Source organism: Bombyx mori, chromosome 27 (assembly GCF_030269925.1).
Source record: "Bombyx mori chromosome 27, ASM3026992v2".
In the NCBI taxonomy this organism is placed as follows: Eukaryota; Metazoa; Arthropoda; class Insecta; order Lepidoptera; family Bombycidae; genus Bombyx; species Bombyx mori.
The window spans coordinates 640,580-665,814 of record NC_085133.1 but is presented as its reverse complement, the minus strand read 5'-3'; the positions used below and the strand labels follow the sequence as shown (position 1 = coordinate 665,814).

Genomic DNA, 25,235 nt, shown 5'->3' with positions numbered 1-25,235 from the left:
TAGCGACTCGAGCGGAGATTTAGCTTGAGGTCTCTGCGACCACGCGACTTAGTCATATTTTATTGCAAATTGAGCAAAATCTTGGCGCCGTCAGCGAATAACGGCGTTATACAATGAAAGCTTTTTACTAAAAGCACTGAGGCACTTACCGCTTAAATTCATTGCGACTTCTATCCGAGGAAGCATAGACAGTGTATATACACAAAACGATTATAATATACACATATTAAATACACATATGCACAGTTTCAACTAGGTAGCAGATATTCAAGCGATTTAAAGTGCTTTAAAGCGCGATTTGAGGTGAGCTTTGAGAGGTGGCGTGCTTGCGAAGATAAGGGGCAGACTACCCTCCTCTTAGACACATTCCTAACGTATACTTTTCTAACATATTTTTTTATTTCTATGGTGTTAGGAATCCCCAGGTCTGCCACTTGTCTTCCGTCAGCGAAGACTGTTAGTGTCCCACCCTGTATACGGCAAGTACTGCTCGGTGAAGTGGTGGCGTCTAGCAGCAGTTACACAGGGTCGCTCAAGGCGCACACAAGAAGCTTTACAAAGTTTCATACACATGTCTGACCACCGTAGTGAACAGTAATTCAAAGTTCGAAATGTACAGGGTGTTCCTTTTAGTAAGAACGTTGTTGAGTAAATTTTCAGAATTTGATATTTATATCACCGTACTCAAAGCCTGGGACATCATCAGCGACACCCATCAGGAGATATATAATCTGATAGATGTCGCAGTGGAGACCTTCCAGGTATCTATGGAGAGGTATCTTCCATTCAGTGGATCTTCAGCCACAGTAGGAAGTATGGTGAGTGATCCGATATAGATTGTGGCGGTAGGCATCACAGAATGCAAGATATTTGACAGATACCTGAATCTCGCTTACAACATTTTCAAGATAAGCTAGCATATATACAAGTTCCGAACAACAACAACATTTAGACTGTCGGTCAACCGAGCAACATCACGCGCTCCGTGGAAGATCTTCCTTTCGTCGTTAAAACATCCCACAGTATTATAGTTCCAATTGTTATTCGATGCATGAAGATTACTTAAGTTATTGTTGTTTTAATAATTAAAAGTCTCAAATGCCAAGAAAATTTAAAAAAAAACCCACACTGTATCGGATAATTCGGAGATTTTTGCAAAAAATAGACCAGTAATAGTTCGATTCTAGCGCGGAGTCGTAGCGGTTACGTTTATGCAGACGGTACCTTTAGAATCGGAGCGGACCAGTTCGGAGAGCCTGGCCATGAGGATCGCCATCCGCTTGGCCGCCGCGATGATTTCGTTGTCCTTCGAGGACCACTCGCGGACCGCCTTGTGCAGGTTGTGGGCGGCGACCTGCGGGCGCGACACCATTCTCAACCCCACATTACCTTACTAATGTACAGCTGTCGGTTCTGTTACCAGTACTTTTATTCCCGGGTGGGGGAATGAAACTCCTACGAGGTCACCGTGCTTAAGGAGTGGGGACTTATTATCAGTGTGCTTAGTTTTTTAAGGTTCTCGATAGCGTAAAAGTTAACTCAACGTTTGCCTACGTTTGCCGCTAGGGGCGCTGTTCTAACTGCATACAAACTTGAGTTAACTTTAACGCTATGGAGAATGTTAAAACACTCGCACTAAGCACACTGTACCGGCGTGTCGATGGAGCTACTCGCGTAGTGCTGTCCTGCAGTGCACGCATGATACTCTCGTCGTATTGGTACATTTGCAGCCACCGTGACCACTTGATAACATGAAGCATCAGCGCGAGACAGAACCAGAACCAGAGTCCGGTTAAATGTCTATTAAGGACCGTTGAGAATTCGACGACTTGGTAGCCCTTAATGCACCTAGTATTACAAATGAATATATAATAGTGACCAGTATAGGTTGGCTGGGATGCGGTTGTCTCCTGAAGATGTCCTCCCCCTCGTCGTCAGTGTCAGCGGGGGGCGGGGGGCGCGGCGGGGCGGCGGCTGAGGGCGGCGGGGGGCGCGGCGGCGCCGACACCTCCAGGCGTGACGTCAGCCTGCTAAGATTGTCCTCCACTGGCGCGGGGACCGGGGGCGGGGGCGGCGGGGGCGGGGGAGCGTAGTGCTGCCCCAGTGCCGATTCCATTTCGCTCGCTGCTTTAATTATCTGTGGCAATATTTGTTTATAGTTGAGGACAGGACTTTTTGGCGGGAACGCGAGGAGTGAAGTTGTGTGATTTGTTTTATTTTGTCTATTTAGTGTTTCTTCAGGTTTAAATGTGTAATAATGGTGGTTTATTAACTGTTTAATATCTGTGAAAGTGCACAAATGTGGGAGAATGAAACAAAGCTGCTGGACGTAACTTCTCGGGTTCCTCCAAAAAGTCCACTGAAAAAATCTCAGTAAATGACCACCATTTTACTGCGATTATATTTCATCCCATATCATCTCATTTCATTAAATTTCATCCCAGTTGATTAATGTCTCAAATTAATCATCTTCATTTCATTTCACTCCATATTATCATTTTTCATAAAATTAAGAAAATAAAATAAAATAAGACATGACTTAAAGGTCTTAGTTACCAGGTCATAAAATCTCTTAAAAAAAAAAAATTAGTTGAGGACATGGCATAATAATATGACAAGTGCCAGGTCATATCCGAACCAGGCGACGGGACAAGGCAAAGCCGCCGTCGCCTGAAATATGTCTTGTCGGATCCCCCGGGTTCACTCTCAGTGCTTTTAGGACCTTCAAGCACCGGTCATCGTCCACGAGCAAACTATCCCACTGCATTTCTCGGCGGATCTACTTAGTAAGGTAGGGTAGGGCTGTCAGGTATTCTGGGCGGATCTAGTTAGTAAGGTAGGGTAGGGCTGCCAAGTAGACAGGTGTGCATGCCTCTGCGTTGGCGGCCCTCCAGTGCGGCAGCTGCGCGCGGTCTGCCTGCGCCACGCCCTTGGCCCTGCGCACGGCGGCGGGGATGGCGGCCTGCAGGCGGCGGTGGGCGGCGTCCAGCGCGCGGGCGAACTCGCCGTCCTCCGTGTTGTCGCGCTCCGACCCGCCCACCAGCAGCACGCGGTTGGCCAGCCTGCGCACATGCCGAGTCGATGGAGAACAACTCTGTTACCTTTTTTTTTGTTATCCTACCCAAGTTGATGGTCCAGAGAGACCATATCAGCGTCACCGAACTAGTAAGTGAACTCACGGGGCTCAGACCTGACGTTGTTGTTAACACTGGCCCTAGCAAGATCCGTACTTCGCGGAACTGGTGGTAGAACCTCTTGTGAATAACTGGTGGTAGAACCTCTTGTGAGTCCGCACGGGTAGGTACCACCACCCTGCCTATTTCTGCCGTGAAGCAGTAATGCGTTTCGGTTTGAAGGGTGGGGCAGCCGTTGTAACTATACGTGAGACCTTAGAACTTATATCTCAAGGTGGGTGGCGCGTTTACGTTGTAGATATCTATGGGCTTCTGTAACCATTTAACACCAGGTGGGCTGTGAGCTCGTCCACCCATCTAAAAAGAAAAAAAAACTTTAGCATATGCCAAACAGCTGCAGTATAACCCGTACAAAAGCGTTTATATATATATGGATAATGAACGATGACCGACCTGGCTATAGCCGAAGTGTTATCCACCATCTTCTGCGAGTCGTTGTTGCGGATGGCGTCCTCGCACAGGTACGTGTGCTTCTGCATCAGCTCGCCTGCCAAACACATATGTGACATACAGACCCTGGCTTCCTCATCATGAAGGACTTCATACAGATTTTATTATATCGACAGATGAAAGGCTATTGGGTTTAAGCGAGATTTTTGCAATTTTACATAAGAGCCATTTGTAGGGTGCGGTGTGAATTTGTTATTTAAAGATTATGTTGCTTAAAAATGTTTATTGTTAAAATATTAAGTAATTCAAAGAAATGTTAATTATAATGTTATGAATGCCCCCGGGTGACGCGGCTGTTGATGTGGAAATAAAGTTAACGCGTCACGCGAATTATGCTGACAAAAAAGTGATATATTACCGAACACCATTTAAAGTTTAAAATTTTGGAAAAAATATCAAAAACAGAACAACTTCTTCAGATGTTTGAATGGAGTAAACTTAATTGGAGTTTAAATAAAAACATCGAACTGTTGATGATGGTAATACCAAACAAAACGCAACTTTAATTGTAAAGATAAGTGTTGCCTATTAAAAGAAATGTCGCTAAAACTAAATATTCTATCACCCCTCGATATGAATAATTTCATGATTTAATATAGTAAATGGAGTTTATTATGTTTAATATCCTTTGCAATAAATTTATAAAAATACAGAGGTAATGTAATGGAAATTAAATTTCATTCTTCTTCATTTTTTTAATATGGCAATCCGCTTCTTGCGACTTAATGTTGCCAGTGTCGAATATATAAAAAGCTTCAATAAGTTTAATCTGTTAAATGGAAAGAAGAAGATGAATTAAAGTGTTTTTTTTTTTAATTTCAATCTATTGGATTAAAAACATATGTTTGTTGTGAAAAGTATGGTGACCCACTCATTGACCACAAGCCACAGAGACGTACCGGCTGTCCTGACGAAGTCCAGGGGGTCGACGGCCTGGTCGCACAGATCCCGCACCCGCAGCACCGCCTCCGAGTACTGCCCCTTCAGGTTGTCGAAGTGTTCCTCCGCCACCTATTTTTTTATTGCTTAGATGGGTGGACGAGCTCACAGCCCACCTGGTGTTAAGTGATTACTGGAGCCCATATACATCTACGACGTAAATGCGCCACCCACCTTGAGATATAAGTTCTAAGGTCTCAAGTTACCTGACGCCCCACGCGTCTACACCCACCCTCCGACACTCTAAGCGGTTCGCTTACGTACATGTCATAAGAGCTGCTTGAATGATTATTTTAATAGAAACTAGCTGACCTGGCAGACTTCATAGGACCTAAATAAATAAATATATAAATAAAATACCTAAGCTTTTGTATAAAATAAATTTAAATCAAACAAAAGGAATTCGTCCAACGGGGGACACATCAAAGGAAAAACAAAATTGTTATTTTTATTTCATTCCGAGTATTTTCATGCGTTCTCTAGACTTCCATAAATAATTCAAGACCAAAATTAGCCAAATCGGTCCAGCCGTTCTCGAGTTTTAGCGGGACTAACGAACAGCAATTCATTTTTATATTTATAGATTAGTTTTTGAAGTATGCGCGGGGACTCCCCGGCGGCTACATACCTTGCTGTCCGGGTTGTAGAACCGGATTTTACCAGCCGCGATAACTTGAGGCGAGAGCTTCTCCACCTGAAGAATGATACAATGAAAGTTGTAAAGCGTGTCCCGGAACACCCTGGTGTCATATCGCAAAGTGAACTTTAAGATGCTGTCAGGGCGTCATGACTATCGCTTCCTAACTCAGATTCAGCACTGAGAAGAATCGGCAAGCTCCTCAACACTGCTCCTTATTCATACATCAAGTACGTATTGAAACTCATGTTTAATTAAGATCTTCAAAAAGAAGCCATCGTAGAGACGTCTATGGTACCGCAGAGTCTTAAGACGAAAGTCCTCGACCAGTGTGCGTCGCCGCTGACGACATACGGCGCCGAGACGTGGTCGCCACGACGGGCCATAGTCCTCAAAGTACCCAGGGACTACCTATGCTCAAAGTGCTCAGTTCGTTGGATGTGGGTTTGCTTCACTGTAGCGGACTTAAGGAGGGACAGTGGACATCTGTGGGTTGGTAGTGATGGCGATAAATACGATGAAGTAATTCACTCCTTTTTCTTTAACCTACCGAAGCTGATGGTCTTGAGAGACCATATCAGCGTCACCGGGCGAGTAGGTGAGCTCACGGGACTCAAGCCTGACATTGCTAACACGAACCCTAGCAAGAGCCGTGCTTCGCAGGATCTACCACCGGATCGGAAACGCGACCGACTGAGAAGATCCGGCGAGAAACTCACTGAGCTGTGTCTCAGCGACAGGTTTGACGAGAACGATGACCGGATTCATAGATAATCTTCTTCTTATTAGCCCACAGACGTCCACTGCTGGACATAGGCTTCCCCCAAGCTTCGCCACAAACACCGGTCCTGCGCTGTCTGCATCCAGCGGACATAGACAATATCGCCAGGTGATGCAGTCGGCTGTAGTGCAAGCGGGTACCTGCGCGGCGTAGTGCAGCAGCTGGTCGGCGAGCCGCTTGTGGTGTCCCGCGCCCGCGGCCACGGTGCGCGCGGCGGCGGCGGCGCGCCCGCTAAACGCTCGCAGGGCGGCCGCGCGCTGCTGCAGCTCGACCTCGCGACCCGCCGCGCCTGCGCACACCCCGCCCCGCTCACACCCGCACCCAACCCACGCTCGAGGGACCCGGGGGGCCCGAGGAGGTCGGGGGCGTTCAGTTTCACCACATACAGTAGCCCACAGAGTAAGTAAAAGTACCTCGTTACAAGCCCTCAAATATAATATTGAAATGTGTTTACTTATATATTATGACATAGCATAGCATTTAGTATATAACATCGTATGTCCCCCTAATAAGGCGGACCACCCAGAAACATAGGCTTCTTCATAATTGTAAACTAGGATTAAGATGATTATTAAACATGGAATACAAGCAAGAAAACATTTTCCTTTAACACCTCCCAAAGTACAACATTACATGGCGACTCTGTTCAAATTTAACAATTCCAATTTACTTTCACTCACACAAGCCTTGAACATGGAATAGTAGACTCGATATCATATTGCTGGTTGTGACGAGTTCATTGTCTTATTAAGAGGATATTATTTAATTTTACCATTTGAGTCAAGTTTTCGTATGTTTTATTATTGCAATTACTAAGACCCTCCTCCTCTGCGTCTGAAGATCGTGACCACCTCCATCCGTGAGTGTCATCGTCACGATGTTGTACCATCTCGGCCTGTCTTCGGTCACTCTGACTATTACTAAGGTGGATATCACTAAGGATTGACGGATGCTGTATAGCCGCGAGAGGCGAGGCCCGACATGAAGGGTCCCCTTCCCCCACTCTCCCATTATCCGTTATATTTATAAACCCGTATAGCCGTTACATTTAGTGCTGGTTATCCTGTGTTACATTCACAGAACAATGACACAGCGGAGGTGCGGGTACTGACCGGGCGGCGCGGCGACGGCGTCGCTGTAGTGCCGCAGCGGCGCGGCGACGTCGATGAACTCCTCGACCACGCGGTTGACCACGGCGCGCTCCGTGGCGCCGCGCAGCGCGTGCAGCTTGTCCGTCAGCTCCCTGGTGCCACAAAACCATTTAGAGAGCAACCCTGACTCCGCGTGCTCCGTCAGTAGACCTAATCGCTATCCTGAGTTAGGCTCAAATCGAGGTAGTAAAAATATCACCAATAAGAAACCATAATATTCATCAGATATGAGCTGCCCGCACGCGGTAGGGTCGGCACAGTTGGTAACGCTGCGGGCCCGCATAATGGGGCGCCACTAACTCTTTGTTTGTGCTGCGTACCAGCCATGCGATCCGATCTCTTTCTTTATATACTGATATATAAATCTACAGTGATTTTTACGGATGTTCCGTTATAGCTACTGAACCATACATCCGATTGACTTGAAACTTGGTATCCATGTAGAAAATACATGTACTTGATAGATAGGCTAATATTTATATGAATGTTAGACTCCCTACACCAGTTGCGGAGGCGTTCATGATAAGAATCTTTGTGGGAGTGAGAAATAATAATGTTAATTTTAAATGCCCAGCGAAGCGGACGGGTTCAGCTAGTCTCTCTATATGTCCCTAACCTTTTAAACATTAAGTAAGTCGTAAATCGGTTTACTAAATTATTGCTACTAAAGTCAAAGTAAATACGAATAAAAAAGTTCAAATTGTAATCTGGTTGTATGTATTCACAGGCTCGCTTAGACAGCGCGACGTGAGCACGTGTGAGCCCGCAACTACAAACGTTACATTCCAATAATTAGCTCTCACTGCACGCAACCTAACACAAGTATACCAGCGACGCAGTGCTTGTACCTGGTGAGGACTTTTTGGCGGGAACGCGGGGAGTGCAGTTGTGTGATTTGTTTTATTTTGTCTATTTAGTGTTTCTTCAGGTTTAAATGTGTAATAGCGGTGGTTTATTAACTGTTTAATATCTGTAAAAGTGCACAAATATGGGAAAACGAAACAAAGCAGCTGAACGTAACTTCTCGGTATCTTCCAAAGAGTCCACTGAAAAAGTCTCAGTAAATGACCACCATTTTACTGAGATTATACTTCATCCCATATCATTTCATTTATTTTCGTTTTAATTTCATTTCATGCTATGTTTCATAGTAATCAACTTCATTTCATTTCATAAAATCCTTTTCATATAAAAAGGTGCGTATCATTAAAATTAAAATAAGACTTGACCTAAAGGTCTTAGTTACCAGGTCATAAAATCGCTTAAAAAATAAAAAAAAAGTACCTGGTGAGGGCCCTGGCCTCGTCGGAGTCCCCCCGGCCCGCGGCGCACAGCTCGGCCAGGCGGTCCGCCAGCCGCTGCACCTCGCCGCACTGCTGCAGCACCTCCGCCTTCTCGCGACCCTGCAGCCCGTCCGCGATCTGCACCAACCAGTACACACTTACAGCCGCAGACCTCACCCTACTTCCGGCACGAGGTTGAGGTTTGCTGACCCACCAGTACGCGAATATATTTTTACCTGTTAGAATATAACTTTTATATCATTACCCTCTGGCCTTGCGAGACGATGCTGTTGATCGCCTTTTGGCCTTCAACCCTGGTGACCGCATCCGCAGCCGGGTGGAGAAGCCATTTGTGGGCCGTTTCCAGTCTGTGCCGCAATAAAATACATATTTTTATTGTGAACAAAACGGTCATGATCTAAAAAAAACTATGTAAAACAATAATATGTGTAAATTTATTCTTTAAGATGTGACCAACGAAATACTTTCCATATAGAATACTTTCCACGACAGACCCCCGCCTGGTCAAAATGAGTGAGGTTCGAGATGTCTCCAGATTCGACTCAATATCCTGTCCCATTACAGCAATTCCACTTCCATTAATTCATTACTAATTTTCAAAAACAACATACTGTATGTATAGTTATACAGTATGTCCGTTTTTGTTGATGTTACTATCACTCGTTTACCGCTCACAATGACGTCATCTCTAACTATATTTTAAGAGCCGAACATCCGATTGCTTGGCAATAAATATAGGCAGGACCGGCACAGCCAATGCGTGCTTCATCACATATCATCTCATCTCATTTCATTTAGTTTCATCCCAGTTGATTAATGTCTCAAATTAATTAACTTCATTTAATTTCATTTCACTCCATATTATATTTTTCATAAAAATAAGAATATAAATTAAAATAAGATATGACTTAAAGGTCTTAGTTACCAGGTCACTGGTTTACTGGTGGTAGGACCTCTTGTGAGTCCACGCGGGTGGGTACCGCCACCCTGCCTATTTCTGCCGTGAATCAGTAATGCGTTTCAGTTTGAAGGTTGGGGTAGCCGTTGTAACTATACTTGAGACCTTAGAACTTATATCTCAAGGTGGGTGGCGCATTTACTTGGTAAATGTCTATGGGCTCCAGTAACCACTTAACACCAGGTGGGCTGTGAGCTCCTCCACCCATCGGAGCAATAAAAAAAGGGTGCGTGTACTTATGTACGCGCGTAAGAAGTTATACTTTATTTTTATTAAATTTATTTCTCTTTTTTTATTTACATTTTCATCAATTTGAAAAAAAATCTATTAAACAACATCCTCAAACACGCACATTGGACATTCCTTTTCTTGACATCGTATAAATTAAGTAATTCTCGGTACGGTTCGGAAAGTTCACCTGCGGCTATATTCAGACTCGCCAAGTTACGTCGGTCGTATTGTAATGAGCGATTTAGTGGGCAACTTCATTCTGTTAATTTTGTGTCACGGTGCGCGCGCATCGTAAAATTTAACTCTCATCAATTTTTCATAACGCGCCTAAAGAACTATAAAGTAAACTAAAAAAATTATTAAGAAAATACATAGCGTCACGTGTGCTACGGGCCCGTCGTGCTGGTTTCCGGAGCCCTAAGCTACCACAAGAGGGCTAGACTCGGATCGAACTACACTAATCATCGTTCCTAGTCGGGTGCAGTACTGACCTGGCCTGCATGGTCCTCCCTCCCTGCTTCTCCACAGCCCTCACGCCCTCGTTGACGGTTCCTTCCAGCTCGTTGAGTTGCGTGCCCAACTCTGCAGCTAGCTTCAAAGCCTTCGCACACAAATACACTACATTAATTCTTTTTTTTTTTATTGCCCTTGTAGGCAGACCAACATACGGCCCACCAGATGGTGAGTTGTTACCGTCGCCCATGGACTCCAGCAATGCCAGGGGCAGAGCCAAGCCGCTGCCTACCGCTTAATACTCTCCACAAGCCTCTTTTAAAGAAGGACATGTCATAGCGCTAAGATTGATGACGTGTCGGATCGATTTATTTTCTGTCCCATCATCAAAGTTGTCATTAGTGCTATCGTCTGTCTTCGTTTTCGGAAGCGGTCTCCTAACACCCTGTACATGTTTAGAAGTGTCATAGAAAGTGCCATTCAAACGATACGTATCCACTGAAGTATGAAACGTATGGAAATTAAACGTCAACAAAAAATGCGTGCCACTGTGACGTCATCAGGCCGCTAAACATGGCGGTTCTAGTGCTGCCCACAAGATTTTAATGTTATTAGGTTTTATCGATAAACGTTCTTGGCTCATTTTACTTTAAGTATTGTTGAGTATTAATTATTTGTAGAATTTATATTTTAATAGGAAGTAAGTATATTGTTATGTGCAAAGATGATGTGATTTAGATGTGTGAAATCTAAGACAAGTTCGTGCTTCAAATTTGCCAAGTAAATGATATGACGGCCGTCTGGTGTAGTGGTAAGTGACATGATCACTACAGAAGGGGGTCGCGGGTTCGAATCCAAGGGAAGATATTTGTATGATAAACATAAATGTCTTTTCCAGGGTTATGGAGTATATGTATGTGTATAATAAAAATCTTACATTTATATCCGTTATCTGGTACCTGTAACACAAGTTCTTTACGAACTTATCACGGGACCAGTTAACGTGGCGTGATTGTTAGTAAATATTTATTATTATTATTATTATTATTATGATTTTTAAAAGTTGCTACACTGATTTTATAAAGTTGTCGTTTGACAACTCAGTCACCGCAAAACATAAACATATGGCGTAGTAGGGTGCGGTTTGAAGGGTGGGGCAGCTGTTGTAACTGTACTAGAGACATTTTAAAAATATGTCTCAAAATGGGTGGCGCATTACGCCGTAGATGTCTATGGGCTCCAGTAACCACTTAACACCAGGTGAGCTGTGAGTTCGTCCACTCATCTAAGCAATATAAAAGTGTATTTTCCACAGCAACCGTACACCCTATGAGTTTTAATGGGGTGGTTAATGAATTATCACAGTGAGTTATAATGAGCATTGTCTCCAAGAAGACTCCAGCCTGTACCTTGTGGTCCCGGCCGCGACCGGCCTGGCGCTCGTCGCACAGCTGGTCCGCGTTGTAGCCCCCAGACCTGTAATTCATATAATATATGTGAAGAAAACCTTTATCATTTAAAACATTTAAAATTATTTAGTTAGGTATAAAAAAAAAATCACTTACTTATTCGTTACACAGTGAAGAGAGTAATTTAGTTTTGTGTAGTATAATAATATGGTTTAATTTTTAATGTTAATTTTAATATAAATTAAGGGCTTTAATTGTTGTTTTCTTATTATATTACAGAAAAAACAATTAAGTCTTATTGTTTAATCATTCTGAAGTGCCTATTCCATATCATTATATTTTATGTATATCTTATTATTTGACAGAGACCGATGAACGACCTCAACTGGTGTCATGTGGCCACCAGAGCCTAATGACGTCCCCGACCTTGAAGCGTGAGGTCGGAGTCTCAATTGTATTGTATAACAGTTGTCACACCCTTCTAACTAGAACGTATGACTGCTTCGCAATAAACATGGGGCGAATTGTGATATTCTTCATATCTATACTAATATATAAATCTACAGTGGTGTTTACGGATGTTCCGTTATAACTACTGAACCATGCATCCCATTGACTTGAAACTTGGTATCCATGTAGAAAATACATGTACTTAATGGATAGGCTAATATTTATATGAGTGTTGGACTCCCTACACCAGTTGCGGGGGCGTTAATGATGAGAATCTTTGTGGGGGTGAGAAATACATGTTAATTTTAAATGTCCAGCGAAGCGGACGGGTACAGCTTGTGAACTTATAAGACGTCGGTCGGTGGCTGCACTACACTTGTACTTAGAGAAACCTGCTGCCTATAATCCGGTGAGTCCAAATGCACTGGTCGTCTTTAACTGCGGTAGGCAGCGGCTTGCCTCTGCCCCTGGCATTGCTGAAGTCCATGGGCGACGATAACCAACTCGAGAAGAGCTGTGGGTTGAGGCGGCTCACCGGACGCGTGCGGCGACTGCGTCGGCGGGCGCGGGCGGCAGGTGCTCGGCGGCGCGCTGGGCCGACGTGAGCACGGAGCGCAGGGCTCGCTCGCCGGAGCTGTTGCGCAGCGCCGCCGCGTCCTGCACACGCACACTGCTCGTCAATCGACCTCAAACCAGTACACCGTTCCCGCAGAGCAGTCGTACGGTCCCGTTTGTTGAATTATTTTTTTAAATGATTTTTTTTATAGCGTGGGTGGGTAGACGAGCTCACAGCCCACCTAGTGTTAAGTGGTTACTGGAGCCCATAGACATCTACAACGTAAATGCGCCACCCATCTTGAGACATAAGTTCTAAGGTCTCAAGTATAGTTACAACGGCTGCCCCACCCTTCAAACCGAAACGCATTACTGCTTCACGGCAGAAATAGGCAGGATGGTGGTACCTACCCGCGCGTACTCACAAGAGGTCCTACCACCAGTAAAATTTATTGTACTTGTACTGTACTGTGGTGTGAACGAATCACGCACGGTCATCCGGCCCCAATTTAGGATTCCCTGTGTTATGGGTACCAGGGACTGACATACATACTTATATACGTTTAAATATATATATATATATATATCGACGCTTGAAAGGCAAACGTGACTAAGCGACAATGCGTGAACTTTAGAGTAGACTAATTTAAATTTGAAATACCTGAAAAAAAATCTAATTTACCGAATCTAGCTGTAGGATTGAAATGATTTTAATAGACCTAGAAATATATTTTTTTTTGCGCATCAAATATGATTATTGCGTATCATTTATGTACAAAGCAGTTATTGTCGCTTAGTCACATTTGCCTTTTAAGTGTCGATATATAGATAATAAACACCCAGACGAAGAACAAACAAATCACACAAATGTTAGCCCGATGTGGGAATCGAACGTACGACCCTCGACGCTACAGTCAGGGTCGTTAACTACCGCACCACCCAGTCAGTCAGTCGAAGTTATGACTTGGTAACTAAGACCTTTAGGTCAAGTCTTATTTTTATTTAAATGAAAACTTTTTTATATGAAATATGTTATTATGAAATTAATTAAATAAAATGAAATGAAATGGGATGAAATATAATCTCAATAAAATGGTGGTCATTTACTGAAATTTTTCAGTGGACCTTTTTGAAGGATCCCGAGAAGTTACGTCCAGCGGCTTTGTTTCTTTGTCCCACATTTGTGCACTTTCACAGATACTAAACAGTTAATAAACCACCGTTATTACACATTTAAACCTGAAAAAACACTACAAATACAAAATAAAAGAAATCACACAACTACACTCCTCGCGTGCCAAAAAGTCCTTTGTTGAATTCAATGGGAGGACCGTTATAGAGTACACTGGAGACTGCCGTATACCCAAGATGGCCGACATTACGTGATCGCGTCTACGCGCGGTGAGTTGGGGGGGGGTGGACGAACTTACATTCAAAAACTCGTGTGCAGCGCCTATCTTGGTGTATATCTGACTTTGGAGAGCTTTAAGCACGGTGATGTTGTCCTTCTCGCCGCCGTCCTCCACGTACGACGTCAGCTGTAGAACCCTGAAATTTGAGGAGAGCTTATTGTAGTGGAGCGTATTTAAGCAACTTTTTCCTCCTTTTTATTCCTATTGCAAGGTGAACGGAAGAAGACCACGAGGTAGAGGCCCGACACGTTGGACTGACCAGATCCGCACTGCCCTCGACACCACAGTTCACGATGCTCTACACTCGGCGGAAGATAGAGGCAAATGGTGTGGAATGGTCCGTAATAAACTCTTGTTGCTAGGAGGTGGTCACGACCCTCAGTATTGAGGAAACCGAAGCAAGAAGATTCGCTGGTAGCCTAAGTAGTAGCTTTTGCGGTAGGCAGCGGCTTGGCTCTGCCCCTGGCATTGCTGAAGTCCATGGGCGACGATAACCACTCACCATCAGGTGGGCCGTATGCTCGTCTGCCTACAAGGGCAATAAAAAAAAAGTGGGCATTGCAGCTAGTCGTCGATCGAGCGCGTCCTGGGTCTGACTTCGAGTACAAGGAGTCTTCGATTACCGTCAGTAAAATGCTGTCGGTAGTTTCCATTCAGGTCTTAGAGAAGTTGATCTCCGAATGCTTGAAGCTTATGTTTTTTTTTATTGCTTAGATGGGTGGACGAGCTCATAGCCCACCTGATGTTGAGTAGTTACTGGAGCCCATAGACATTTACAGCGTAAATGCGCCACCCACCTTGAGATATAAGTTCTAAGGTCTCAGTACAGTTACAACGGCTGCCCCACCCTTCAAGCCGAAACGCATTACTGCTTCACGGCAGAAATAGGTGGGGTGGTGGTACCTACCCGTGCGGCCTCACATGAGGTCCTACTACCAGTAAATAAAACAGCCTTATCTAGATAACGGTACGATTCAGTCAAATATCTTCTATGACGGCCACCCTACAAGCGAATAAAAAATTAAAAATATGAATATCTTAATAATTCCTCCAACTCACCTGATGATCTCGTGGATCTCATCCGCCATCCTCTGCGCCAGGTAGTTCCTGTTCTCGGCCGCTTCTTCCATGCCCTTGCCGCCTAAAGCAAACACAACTTACGTTATTAAACGCTTAAGTCGTCGTGGTCTAAAGGATAAGACGTCCGGTGCATTCGTATGTAGCGATGCACCGGTGTTCGAATCCCGCAGGCGGGTACCAATTTTTGTAATGAAATACGTACTCAACAAATGCTCACGATTGACTTCCACGGCGAAGGAATAACATCGTGTGATAAAAAATCAAAATCGCAAAATTATAATTTGCTAAATTACTGGTGGCAGGAGATCTTGTGAGTCCGTACGGGTAGGTATATCACCGCCCCGCCTATTTCTACCGTGAAGCAGTAATGCGTTTCGGTTTGAAGGATGGGGCAGCCGTTGTATTTTAAAAACTGAGAACTAATATCTCAAGGTGGGTGGCGCATTTACGTCATAGATGTCTATGGGCTCCGGTAACACTTAACATCAGGTGGACCGTTAGCTTAGATGGGTGGACAACCACCCATCTAAGCAATAAAAAAAATCTGTTAAATCAGAGCCGGCACACATCACGATTTGTAGGCTAATTTGCTATTCGGTTTCATTTGTCTACTACGGATCTTTAATATTGTTACGCCGGTAAGAGTAACGCCATCTATCGCTGAATAGCCGAAACGAATATTAAAGGATCTAGTATCATCTAGAACAAATCCAGAAGTACAACGCCATCTATTGTCAACACTAGCGGAAACACACATCGAAAATACTCGACTTGTGAGGAATGTTCTCGATAATTCTAGGGATGTCGTATCGACTATAAAAGCGTTGCAGAGATGGCACGCAGTCACCTGAAGCGAAGCGGATGGAGTGAATTGAGAATTTTAAAGTGTTTGTGAAGTGTTCTAAGTGCTAATACAGTTTTAATGTGTACTTTGATGGAACTTTGTATTTATCCCGAACCCTAGCGCGTGACAATATGTTATCAGGCATGGACCTGCGATGTTGTACAGACGTACCCTCGGTGAGGATGTGTATGTATATCTTCATGGAGCAGATGAGCACGGGCGCGAGCTGCTTGACGCTCTCCAGGCACTGCGTGAGGATCTCGGCGTGAGGGGGATGGGTCAGCTCCGAAGCGCGGGCCGCCACCTGGGGGGCAGGGGGGGTTCGTCACGGAGTCCAGAGCAATGCTTCATTGAGCTTTTTTTTTATTGCTTAGATGGGTGGACGAGCTCACAGCCCACCTGGTGTTAATTGGTTACCGGAGGCCATAAACATCTACACTTACTTACATTAATAAATACAGGCCCAAATATAGTTACTTTACACATTGCTTGTAGACCAGCAGGTACTCTATAAATTACCTAGGTAATTTCTATATTAATATTTTTTGTATATAGTATTGTATAGACTACCTGAATTATACAGATTGTCGGTAACATATATAAAGAACTATAACAAACAAATTTCTTCATCAAGAAAGAAAAGTCGTTTGGTTTTAGCAGATCCGACTTTGTTCCACTGAGGTGGTGCATCGGGTCCTCTCGTGCGTACCTCTCTGGCCGCCCTGGAGAGCGCCGGCGAGATGTCCCTCAGGAACTGAACCAAGTCCTCCATCGTGTCTATCACCTCGGCAACTCCGAGGTAATCTAGAACCTGTTAATCAAACTCCAAGGATTATATTCGAGTGGCGATGACTAGTGATTCCCTAATTAGGTCATGATAGAAATTAGTGGGTAAATTAGGGAGGTAAATTGCCTGATAGAGTCGAGTAATGAGGAAACAATGGTTGGAGCTATCTCTTAGTAATGCTAGTCAAATTGTGTGGGTGGACTAGCTGATGATAAGTGGTTACCGAATCCCATAAACATCCACAACGTACATACCGCCACCCACCTTGAGATACGAGTTCTAAAATCTCAGTATAGTACAACGACTGCCCTATCCTTCAAACCGAAACTCATTACTGCTTCACGGCAGAAATAGGCAGGGTGGTGCAGACTCAAAAGAGGTCCTGCCACCAGGACCAGTAAAATATATATAGACGCAGAGTGAGTGGATTACAAGGACTCACCTTCTTGCATTCTTTGACAATCTTTCTGACTTCAGACTCATCGAAACAGAGGAGCAACGCCGATGTACCCTGCAGGATACCGCGGGACCCTTCGATCAGCTTCTTCCTGGAAACAAGGACATTTCACTTTTAGACAGACGAGCTTCAGTAATTTGATTTTGGATTAAAACTTTTTAATTTTTTAAGCCGGAAGGCGCAATTCGAGTGCTAGTGTTTCCAAACATAAAGTTTCGCCATCTAGTGTAGGAAATGTTTGGTTAGCCCTTGAGAGGCGACCGCAGGAGGCGAAGTGTGGGTAGGCAAGCCACGACTTGAACCAAGAACGCACTGAAGATGATACGAATACACTGTTCATAGTGCCAATACTCGAGTGAGGCCTACCTAGGCCTATCTATGAATATTAAAACAAAAATATAATATTTAAAAAAAAAAGACATGCCTGCTGAGTTTCTTGCCAGTTCTTCTCAGGACGCAGACTACTTTTTGTGAATTGGCGGTAGTTCTTTTTGACGTTGAACAAGTGTGTAGATTCATTTATGTTAAAAAAAATTTTTATTTTATTTTATATATTAAGCTTTATTGCACCGATGTTCTTTAATAGTTTTCTTAAACCTATGTAATATGTAGGTTCTGAACATCTTGTGGGATTCTTACCTAGCGGGCCCCGAATACGGATCAGCTCTGAGCATATCAGAGGCCTGCTGCAGCAGGGTGGCTGCCGTCTCCACGCGGTGCAAGGCTCCCGGCATGTCGTGCCGCAGGATCGCATCGTCTGATGACTCTATGGTCTCGTGGCCAACCTGTCAACAAGGCACTTACAATTCATACACACAATACTTATCTTTGTCTTTCATCAATCGTTTTTCAAGTATCAAAAGAGGCGAGATCATTTGACGATGAGACTTGGCTTGATTTTTCCAGGTTCATAGATACTCTGGTTCCGCTTTTGCAAACACTTAAATTCATCTCAAAATGAGCACAGTAAGTCGCCAAGTAATGAATAGACTTTTTTTTTAAGGCTTCGTCAAACAGAACGCGTAATTAGCGCGCGTCAGAGCGCTACGCTATGACGCCGAGATGTGTTGTACTACAATGGTAACATACCGTCAAACAGAGCGCCATATAGCGTAGGAGTGGGTGATATAAATCGTATATAGATTCAATATCTATATATCGCAGCAATATCGTTGAATCCGATATCGCCCCGCACGATATCTATATATCGATATCAGCCGATACACAATATTGCTCGATGTGATGCGCATCGCCATATCGTACCGATTCGTGAATCGAAATCTATATTTCGATATCAGCCGATACACGATATTGCTCGATGTGATGCGCATCGGCATATCGTACCGATTCGTTAATATCAGCAATATTTGTTTGGTTCGTATCGAATCGGCCAGAGTGAGTGAGCGCACGATAGGGATATCATGTGATGAATGAAACAGAAACAGGCATTATCCATACAATTGTAAACCTTATGTTTAAGTCCATATGTCTGTAGATTATTCTTAGCGTATCAGCAGGATACAATTAAGGAAAGAAGTTTCAACTTTCGACCCTAACTTGAATGCAGTATAGCCTATTTGCATCGTTGAATTTAATTTCACGCGCTTTGACCTTGAACTAGAATTTTTGGACAAGTGTTTATAAATACTTAAAAGTTTTTTGTGTTTGATTTTTAAAGTACACATTTTTCTATTTTTAGTTGAATCCAAATAATTGAGTTTATTTCTTGTGTTTGTATTAAACTTTTGAAATCTACACTCTTTTGGTATATTTTGTAATTTTAAATTAAGACACAAAATACTAAAAACTGAAAATAATGTAACCAGTCCTAAGCCTGGTAAAAGCATGAAGGAAAGTTTTTTTGATATTTTTATTTTCATGTTCTTTTTATTACTTTAAGATCATATTATAAATTGATATCAGAAAATCAACCGTATAACGTTGACTTAAATCTATATCTACTACGATATTATATCAGCGTATCGTTTCAAATCTCAAATATCATGAATCGAGAAAATCTACTAGCATCCATCAATATATAGATTCAGAAAATATATAGATTCAATATCCGATATTGATCCTCGATATATAGATACGATTCGATACGCGGCAAAACCGATATTACCCACTCCTAATATAGCGCTCTGACGCGCGCTAATTACGCGTTCTGTTTGACGAAGCCCACCTGGTGTTAAGTGGTTACTGGAGCCCATGGACATCCACAACGTAAATGCGCCACCCACCTTGAGATATAAGTTGTAAGGTCTCAAGTATAGTTACTTTCTTTTAGTAGTAAGTAAATAATCACGTTCTTGATTTCCTACTTGGGGCATTGTTTTTTTAAATGTTTTAGTTGATATCTTTTAAGCCCCGCTATGCAGAATAAGAACATTAACGGTTCCTCAATAGATATTAAAAATCCTATACAATGATCCAATTTTGGCCGAGTCTCCTGCACGTTTGTTGTGGGGCAAATGTCCATGGAAAATGGGCCGTCTCCTTTCTATGGCGCTAATGGAATCTGATCGAGAAATGTCTTCATTGGTAAAACGAATTTTTTTTTTTAATGCCCTTGTAGGCAGACGAGCATACGCCCCACCTGATGGTAAGTGTGTTCATGATTGCACAAAGTTGGTGGCTGCTATTTTTGTTTTTATTTATATTTTGTATAGCCCTAGTGGGCAGACGAGCGTACGGCCCATCGATGGTGAGTGCTTACCGTCGCCCATGGACTTCAGCAATGCCAGGAGCAGAGCCAAGCCGCTGCCTATCGTAAAGTGACTCAGTAATTCCAATTTAGCATCAGTCGTCATCAGTGCATACCTTGACGAGGTTGTTGACGGCAAGAGAGACGGCCTGCACAGGACGAGCCAAGTCCGGCATAGCGTTGCCATCTTCTGCTTCTTCATGGAGGATGACCAGTCGAGACACCTGGAAAACAAATCCTTTTTACCAAATCGAAAATGAACCATATTCAAACTCGTACAACATTGATTTTGTATTGGCGCAAAACAATTACGGGGTGGGACATTTCGTCTTTTCGCATTAAAAGTGTCAAATTTCCAAAAATATTCGAAATTGAATTAATATGCGGAATCATTTAGTATCACCAGTATTTTTCTCATAAATCTGTCAAAAGAGCGTAGTTTAGCCTTAGTTTTTTTTTAGTTACCTATATTTTGACTATTATTTAAAAAAAAAATACATAATTTTATCTTACTTTAAAGACAGATAATGTAACTGGTAAAAATAAACATTGCAAAAATGATTAATATTAAAAATATCACATGTTAAACCTTTAAAACACTCTCCTGTAAAATTAGTCATTTTTGAGATTATACAGTTTTAATGCGAGAAGACGATTTATTAAAATGGGAATTAATACAATGAGATTCCGATTTCGTTCTCATATATCAAGTTCGGCAAAAGCAAAATATTGCCTGTCCTCGAGAAGCACTATGACCACACCATATCTCTTCCCGTGGGTGTAGTAAAAGACGACTAATTCAGCGGAGAATGGCAGGATCGTTCTCTAAGTACTATACCAAAGGCGATGCGGCATATTGTGAAGCAGCACAGTTAAGTACCACCATCCTGCCTTTTCTGCCACGAAGCCATCATGCATTTCGGTTTGAAGGGTGACGCAGTTATTTAATATAATGGAGACTTTGAAATCATTTTCACGTTGTGTAATTCACATGCGCTGTGTTATTTAGCATGAAGAAGCCATAAGCTCATCATTATGTCTACAGCAGTCTACTGCATAAGCATTTCCAAATGCCATTGAGTAGGCTTCCAGCTCTCAACAACCAGCTCTTGCTAACTACTCTACAATCTCACTCCACCGACCCTCAAGGGTACTGTAGGTACCAACTTAATTCACCAAATCGCGTCATGAGCTCAAGCTTAATAAATTGATTCCTAATCTAATTCAACACCCAATTCATGAATTTAAAGAAATATAAATTAACGTTCTAAAAAATAAAATAAACAAAAATAATATTTTACTTGAATTATTATTTATGTAAATAAATAAAACATATTTTTTTTATTGCCCTTGTAGGCAGGCGAGCACACGGCCCACATGATGGTGAGTGGTTACCGTCGCCTATGAACTTCAGCAATGCCAGGGGCAGAGCCAAGCCGCTGCCTACCGCTAATATATATTCAATAGAAATATAAATTATTTATTATAAATGTTCGTTCAAGTTACATATAATAAATCGCGGGTTCGAATCCCGCCAAGGGAAGATATTTGTATGATAAATATAAATGTCTTTTCCAGGGTTATGGATGTATATTAAATATTAAATATACCTAGTCAGGTCATAAATTCTGTCACATGTTTAATGTAAAATAATTGAAACAAGTTTATTCATTATGTAACCATTCATATACCAAAATGAACTTAACAAAACATAGATTCTTAAGACACTAAAATTTATTCAAAATGACCTCCGTGATTTTGAATACAGGCCTTCAATCTGCGCGGCCAGTCGTCTATCGCAGCACGAACGAGGTCCATGTCAATATCGGCGGCTGCCTTAATCAAGGATGTCTTGAGTGACTCCAAATTGGGATGAGGCTTTGAGCACGCCTTTTCCTCCAAGTGTTGCCATATCTTGTAATCTAACGGATTCAAATCTGGACTGGAGGAGGGCCAGTCTTTGTGCCGGATGAAGTCGATTTCACGCGCCGCCAGCCAGTCTTGTGTGCTCTTCGCTCTATGAGCTGGCGCCGAATCTTGTTGGAATACCCAGTGCCTGTTATTGAACATGGTATGAGAAACAGGTTCCACAAGGTTCGTCAGGACTGTATTTTGATACACAACTGCATTCGTTTTTACACCTTTCTCACAAAAATGTACCTCTGTTAAGCCCCAATAAGAAACTCCCAACCATACCATGAGCGAGGATGGAAAATGACCTCGTTGGACACGCGGAATACGGTTGCTCGCTTCTTCACTACTGTGTGCGTACACCTTATCATTTTGTTTGTTGTAGCTCTCTTCTACGGTAAAAAATTTTTCATCCGAAAAAAGAATTTCCCGATATTTTTTTCCCGCGTACCGCTTCAACAAAGCGCGGCATCTCTTCAGTCTCGGGTCCATTAAACGAGCATTCAAACGATGTCCTGTTTTTCTTCGATATGCCCGAAGCCCTAAGTCTTCATTTAACACCCTTTTCACCGTGGTTCTGCTTAACCCCATCTGAAGGGCCAACAGTTTCTGCTTACGTTTGGGATTTCTTTGAATTCGAGCCTTCACAGCTTTTATCACTGCTGGAGTCCTAACAGACCGAGGGCGACCACTTCTTGACCTGTCATCTACACTAGAGTCTTCATTGTATCGTTTGATGGTACGATAAACGAATCTTTTGGTTATATTCAAAATTTTCAATATGTTAAAAATTTGAATTGGCGCGTAACCGCAACGATGCAACGCAATAACTGCAACACGGTCTTCTTTAAGCGTCCACTCCATATTTAAAAATGAGTAAAATTCTAAAAGTATACATTTTTATTTTCATGAACAATTCGAAATTCGAATTCAATAAACTTTTTTGTGGCCAGCATTCTAAAAGAAAAGTTTTTACTGTGTGACAATACTTATGACCTGACTAGGTATGTACGTGTATAATAAAAAAATCATACATTTATTTCCGTTATCTGGTACCTGTAACACAAGTTCTTTACGAACTTAGCACGGGACCAGTAAAAAAAAATAAAGGATCGCTATTATCAAGACACTCCTTCTTGCTACGGAACGACCTTCACACTCGAACGTGAGATAAAATGGCTTGAGCAATAAGTACACATGGCAAGTTTGACTCGTATTGTTTGTTGTAGTTGAATTATCATAATTTTAATATTATTGTACTAGCTGGAACAATTCAATATCGTGAATACGTACAGTATTCAATATAATATGCGCGTGTCTCAATGGACGGTAAACGCGTAGGTATCAAATCGCACCTTTAGAATTATAGAGACCCTTTTCGAAATTTTTGGATTTCGTCTTTAATTCAAACAATAGACCTAGACCGACCTTTTTCAGCGACTCTTGGTAATCAAATGACCAGAAGTAGCTTATAAAGGGACAAAGCTATCCATCGGTCTCTTTCACTCCGTCCCCTTCCTCTACGTTTTTTCGGTTTGAGAACTTTAATCGATGTTTTCCAAAAAACCTTTTTTTTTAGTTAGGTCTTTATAATTCTAAAGGTGCGAAATGATGATGCAAGAGTTCAATTGCTAAGGCAGATAAAGAAATTAAGTAATAAAGTGTCAGGTATTACGTGTTGGTTAGTGACTACTAAGATAAAGGATTAATATCGAAAATGTATAATTTTCGTAATTAGAACACCCTGTATATTAAACTCGCAAAGGATTTCACCATTCTGCCTAAAGGCAATATTTTTAAATATTTTTTTATTACTCACAGCCCACCTGGAGTTAAGTGGTTACTGGAGCCCATAGACATCTACAACGTAAATGCGCCAGCTACATTGAGATATAAGTTCTAAGGTCTCAAGTATAGCTACAACGGCTGCCTCACCCTTCAAACCGAAACGCATTACTGCTTCACGACAGAAATAGGCAGGGTGGTGGTACCTACCCACGCGGACTCACAAGACGTTATACCACCAGTAATTACGCAAATTATAATTTCGCAGGTTTGATTTTTATTACACGATGTTATTCCTTCACCGTGGAAGTCAATCGTGAAAATTTTGTTGAGTACGTATTTCATTAGAAAAATTGGTACCCGCCTGGGATTCGAACATCTGTGCATCACTCAACACGAATGCACCGGACGTCTTATTCTTTAGGCTACGACGCCGCGACGACTTTTCTTCTTCTCCATCGCTCCCTCATTGCTGAGGATCGTGACTCCGTTTTAGCTTGTCGACTGTCAGCCTCCATCGGTTCCGGTCAGCTGCCTGGTGTAGTGCAGCGCTAAGTGGTCCGCTGGTTTGCTTGGAGATCTGGTCGGACCAACGTTTTGGGCTCCGGCCTCTAGGACGTTTTCCTTCTACTTTGCCCAGTGACCATCAGACGTTGCAAGTTGTCTACACCTCTGCGGGCAACGTGGCCAAAGTAGCGCATTATGCGTTGCAGACAGGTGGCAGACAGGCGTTGAGCGTTCTCTATTTTAAGCTGATGTAGGACCGAGATGTTCGTGCGGTGGGCTGTCCATGGAATCCTTAATAGGCGGCGCCAGCACCACATTTCAAAAGCATCAACTCTGTTTCGGTCAGCTGCTTTTATGGTCCATGTTTATGCTCCATAGAGAGCGATTGGAAAGACCAGTGAGTGCACAAGATGTATTTTGGTCCTATTCGAAATACTACGATCTTTCCAAGCTTTGCTCAACTGCGTCATAGCTGTTTTAGCCATTCCAATTCGTCGGCGTATTTCAGGCTCACAGCTCCTTTTATACGTGATCACAGAACCAAGGTAGACAAACTGGTATACGGCCTCGTATTCTGCCAAAAGGTCCGTACGCTGAGTGGATGAGAAGCGGTCTACGACTAGCAGCTTGGTCTTGCTTTTGTTAATTGGTAGTCCCATGTTTCGGCTTATAGCCTCTAATCTGTCCAGAAGCTCCTTCATCTCCGCCTCAGATGAAGCAAGAAGTGTGGTGTCGTCGGCATATTCTTCAAACTATAAACTATATACTATAGTTTATTAGCCCATAGTTAGCTCCTATAGTATCAATCTAAAACATTTAACGTGCTATACTCGTAGTACCAATACATGAAATAGATACTACATCAAATTTTAAGAGCTTTCTTTATGAGTATGACTTTTCTCACTATACGATTCCCGTTACTACAATGTACAACGTAATTTTTTTGCTATACTTTTCAAAAAAAGAAATCATACTTCAAATCAACCAATGAAAATCAGATCGATACTATGAATGCGATAGCGTCCCACCAATTACTTACTTAATACCACATCGACAAAGCGGCAAGACACGAGAACCCTCTCATAGTGGCCGCCGGTAACTATATTCCCGATCCTGCGGACAGAATGGAAAGCAGTCGACGTCGCCCAAGACACGTCATTTCGGATCCTTTCGATCCACTAACGGTGCTTCTATGTACCTCAAGCACCGGTCATCGTTCTCGTCGAACCGCTA

General features: G+C 42.8%; 1 protein-coding gene across 1 annotated transcript in view; it reads right to left on the bottom strand.

Moving 5' to 3' along the window:
* The window catches only part of LOC101736001 (vinculin), a 44,738-nt gene that overhangs the window by 6,054 nt on the left and 13,449 nt on the right, over window positions 1-25,235 (bottom strand). Inside the window, exons 2-21 of the mRNA XM_038020831.2 lie at window positions 19,916-20,023; window positions 17,732-17,877; window positions 17,078-17,183; window positions 16,558-16,659; window positions 16,020-16,152; window positions 14,984-15,065; window positions 13,943-14,060; window positions 12,493-12,614; window positions 11,508-11,574; window positions 10,137-10,246; window positions 8,701-8,803; window positions 8,437-8,573; window positions 7,114-7,244; window positions 6,142-6,290; window positions 5,212-5,277; window positions 4,544-4,655; window positions 3,588-3,681; window positions 2,873-3,062; window positions 1,880-2,137; window positions 1,225-1,354 (exon numbers count right to left, since the gene is read on the bottom strand). Coding sequence (XP_037876759.1) covers window positions 1,225-1,354; window positions 1,880-2,137; window positions 2,873-3,062; window positions 3,588-3,681; window positions 4,544-4,655; window positions 5,212-5,277; window positions 6,142-6,290; window positions 7,114-7,244; window positions 8,437-8,573; window positions 8,701-8,803; window positions 10,137-10,246; window positions 11,508-11,574; window positions 12,493-12,614; window positions 13,943-14,060; window positions 14,984-15,065; window positions 16,020-16,152; window positions 16,558-16,659; window positions 17,078-17,183; window positions 17,732-17,877; window positions 19,916-20,023 — 2,464 coding nt within the window. The remainder of the gene's footprint in view (window positions 1-1,224; window positions 1,355-1,879; window positions 2,138-2,872; window positions 3,063-3,587; window positions 3,682-4,543; window positions 4,656-5,211; window positions 5,278-6,141; window positions 6,291-7,113; window positions 7,245-8,436; window positions 8,574-8,700; window positions 8,804-10,136; window positions 10,247-11,507; window positions 11,575-12,492; window positions 12,615-13,942; window positions 14,061-14,983; window positions 15,066-16,019; window positions 16,153-16,557; window positions 16,660-17,077; window positions 17,184-17,731; window positions 17,878-19,915; window positions 20,024-25,235) is intronic.